The sequence below is a fragment of the Notothenia coriiceps genome, unplaced genomic scaffold, assembly GCF_000735185.1.
Source record: "Notothenia coriiceps isolate Sejong01 unplaced genomic scaffold, NC01 NC01_scaffold00033712, whole genome shotgun sequence".
Lineage (NCBI taxonomy): Eukaryota > Metazoa > Chordata > Actinopteri > Perciformes > Nototheniidae > Notothenia > Notothenia coriiceps.
The window spans coordinates 3560-7477 of NW_011366413.1; the positions used below are offsets into that span (position 1 = coordinate 3560).

At 42.0% G+C, this 3918-nt stretch overlaps 1 protein-coding gene across 1 annotated transcript in view; it reads left to right on the forward strand.

Annotated features, from left to right (window-relative positions):
• The window catches only part of LOC104961767 (GRAM domain-containing protein 4-like), a gene marked incomplete at its 5' end in the record, with an annotated part of 7361 nt that extends 3551 nt beyond the window's left edge, over positions 1-3810 (forward strand). Inside the window, 4 exons of the mRNA XM_010790106.1 lie at positions 1134-1314; positions 2467-2614; positions 3240-3333; positions 3589-3810. Coding sequence (XP_010788408.1) covers positions 1134-1314; positions 2467-2614; positions 3240-3333; positions 3589-3718 — 553 coding nt within the window. The remainder of the gene's footprint in view (positions 1-1133; positions 1315-2466; positions 2615-3239; positions 3334-3588) is intronic.
• Between the last annotated feature and the right edge of the window lie 108 nt (positions 3811-3918).

A 3918-nucleotide genomic window follows, 5' to 3' on the forward strand; every position in this document is an offset into this window, starting at 1 on the left:
CACACACACACACACACACACATACACACACACACACACACACACACACACACACTATTACATACTTATACATGTACTTAAGTAGTACTAAAATGGTTTACTTAAAGGTGGGGTAGGTAAGTTTAAGAAACCGGCTCGAGATACACTTTTTGTTATATTCCATGGAATGCTCTTAACGTCCCGATAGCAATGAATACATTAAATGCTTTGACAAAAAATCCATAAAAAATGTCATCTCTGGAAGCCGTAGCGCTGTAGAAAGCACGACCAATCATTTTAGCCGGCCCGGCTAAAGTAACTGGATGGCCTACCTGCCTGTCATCCTTCCATCTGTGCACAAACTTATCTCGTGCCCTCATATTGTATAAACACTCTGTTACAAGTCCTGCATATTAAAGTTCACCCACTAAAAGTACAAAAGTGTTAAGTNACGACCAATCATCTGAGCCGGCCCGGCTAAAGTAACTGGATGGCCTACCTGCCTGTCAGCCTTCCATCTGTGCACAAACTTATCTCGTGCCCTCATTGGTCATGTGTGCGTTCGTGTGTGTTGGAGGAGGGGCTCTGGAAGGAAGTGGCAGATTTTTTCCGGCTGTGTATTTTCTAATTCTAGCGCAGTCGAGCTGGTTTCTCCAAAATGACCTACCCCACCTTTAAGTTAAAGTACTAATACCACATTGTATAAATACTCTGTTACAAGTCCTGCATATTAAAGTTCACCCACTAAAAGTACAAAAGTGTTAAGTAAGAAGAACGTTGCATCTAGCATTTAATAACTGCTGAATTCCTGCTAAGTAACGCATATTTGGATCTTTATGGGATTTAACATGACGTTTTTCTTCACCTGAATTCAGTGCATTTTAGTTTTGCCCTCCTACACTTTTGTATCTTACTCTTCTTCTCTCTGCTGCAAAGTTTCCTTATTCCAAGCGCCCCCTGCTGGTTATTAGTTTAGGAAGCACCTAGTTAATATGCAGCCGATCTGATCTGTGTTTAAATGTCGATATCGCAGTTGATGAGGTTTTTGGTAGGAAGCATAAACTGTGATTGTAATTATTATTTGAGTAATCGTGCATTTAATACATTTCTGTACATTGTATTAAGTTGAACAACAGATTGAATTAGATATTCAGCGTCTCAGACTTGTCTCTCTGCTCAGGTGTGTACGCAGGTATAAAGTTCTTCGTCATCGACTTCCTCTTCAAGAGCTGTCCGAAGCTGAGGCAGCGCTTCGACACGCCGTTCATCATCTGGACCCACCTGCCCACCGACCTGCAGCTGAAGGAGCGCGGCGGCTCCACGCTCACCAGGAGGGTCAGTACACATTCTGAAATGTCCAGAAAATACCAGGAAAATATCCAGAAATATGTAGAAAATATCCCCCATAAAATATCTAGGAAAGTTCATAGTAAATATTTAAGAGATATCCAGAAAATACCTAAAAGATATATACACAGAATACCTCAAATACATCCACAAAATGTACAGAAAAAAAATTAGAATAAGAAATATCCAGAAAACAGTTGCAACATTAAAGTGATGCACTTAAATGCATCAATTATTATAAAACGGTAATTCATTGTAATACTTGGGAATGTTTTTTTATTTCAGGACTTTTACTTAATGACTTGTAATATTACTACTTCTTATGAAGTAAAGCAATACTCCCTCCACCTCTGGTTCTTACTGGTCCCAGCAGCTGGTTCCTGGTGTTCCTGGTTTTTCAGTTTTCATTTGTTCTTCTCTCACAGCTGTCTGAGTCTGAACAGGTAGGAGTGTGTGTGTGTGTGTGTGTGTGTGTGTGTGTGTGTGTGTGTGTGTGTGTGTGTGTGTGTGTGTGTGTGTGTGGGGAGGTCAGCAGTGTTTATTGTAGTTAGATAAGTAGTGACACTAATGCCCCCCCTCTCAGCTGCTGGTAGTGTTTGTGATGGTGTTAGTTTGAGATATCATAAACCTATACGTCAAATGTTGCCTCTTTTACTCAATTTCTTTCAGGTTTGTAATAAAGGTAAAACTTCTACACATTGATAATCACCAGAATTGTTCTTCTTGATATTTGAATGTCTCCTTTCCTCTGGCGCCATCCTCAGGTCACTCTTAGATCCTACCAAATGTTCATGTGTCCAAACTAATGTTAAACGGTTTGTATCAATATCTTTTTTAGTTTTTAGGTACAATTTTGGGTCAGGTAAACAAATATTGAAGTTGGTTCTTCTTCTCTTCACTACCAACGTCACATTTTGCTCTGCATAACTGGGAATAGTCTTTCACGTCTACTCTGGAAAAGATACTCTGTGAAGCGAACACAGCTGTCAAATCCATATTAGTGTGATTAACACTGATAATGCATCCATTGGTTGGAACAACAATAGCCTCGTCTCACAGTGATGTTCAGGACGTCCCCACAGATCCTCTCTGCTGCTGATTTTTAAAGCTAGTATCCCCCCCCCTCCCCCCCCCCTCCAGGTCACGTTATCCAGCGGGCGGGGCAGCGTCGGCCCGGCGGCTCCTCTCAGTGCGAGCCGGGATGAAGACGGAGGGCGATACAGCAGCACCAAGAGAGGAGCTTTCCACGAAGTGTTCAACCTGCAGGAGAGCGAGCGGCCCCTGACAGGTTGGCAGGAACTCTAGATATGTGTTTGTTGCTTTTGTTTATTTGAATTTCTGTCCCGTCCGTTTATTTGCATTTGTTGTGTTTGTTTATTTGAATTAAAGTAGAAAACAAGTCTTTAATCTAAAACAACCTTTCTTTACTGGACCGTAGCTAAGAATTGAGCAAAATCAATATTTATTCAGATTATTGTTAAATGATCAGAATCAGAATCAGAATACCTTTATTAGTCCCACAGAGGGGACATTTACATTTGTTACAGCAGAAAAGAACCAAAGACAGCTTAATGTTACCTAAGAAGCATAACAACAAATATTAAAGACAAAACATAATTAAAATAATTACACAATTTACAAAATACACATCCTGTAACAGTTCTGAAGATATAGCAGCCAGGTATATATTACACAGTTACTAACGGCAATTACTAGTTTAATCTTCAACAGGTAGGTCTAACTGCTTCACAGTGACATAAATTAACCTCTAATGAAAAATACTAATGTCTTTATACATGCATGACCCTTAAAAGTAAATACATTGAGTCTTCAAGCACTGGACACGCCCTCATTCCCACAAGAAGCTGCCTGACCCTCCTGCATGTAGTGATGTTTGACTCTTTGTGTGTCAGTGTGTGAGAGCGGCTGGCGCTGCTGCCTCATCAACAGAGACAGGAAGTCGCCCACTGACTACATCCGCAACGGATACCTCTACGTCACCGAGAAGTAAGTCCCTCACTTCCTGTTCACATTGATTATTGTTCCCGCACAATGTTTTCAGACGGAACACAGATGAGGAGGGAGACTGCAATACAGTTTTGAGATCAAGCTGAGGCCGTAGTATTTATAGAAGATCAGAACAAATTGTCAAATTTCTCCAAACTTTACTCTCCGTACATTACATTTTAAAATACACAAGTGCAGAATAAACACTGTGAAACGTGTAAAACTGGATCCGTGTTTGTTCCTCTGTGTTTTCAGTCATCTGTGTTTTGAGAGCTCCAGCTCCAGATCTGGATCCTCCAAGAGGAACAAAGTCATCAAACTGGCCGACATCACCGACATCCAGAAGGTTTGTTCTGACAAAATGTTGCGTAGGGCCCCAATTTGACCAGGGGCAGCACTGCCTTCGGCATGGGAGCCTGCCTGCAGGCGCCAGTCTCAGGACACCTCCACTCTGAGCACACCTCCACTCTGAGGACACCTCCACTCTGAGCACACCTCCACTCTGAGGACACCTCCACTCTGAGCACACCTCCACTCTGAGGACACCTCCACTCTGAGCACACCTCCACTCTGAGCACACCTCCA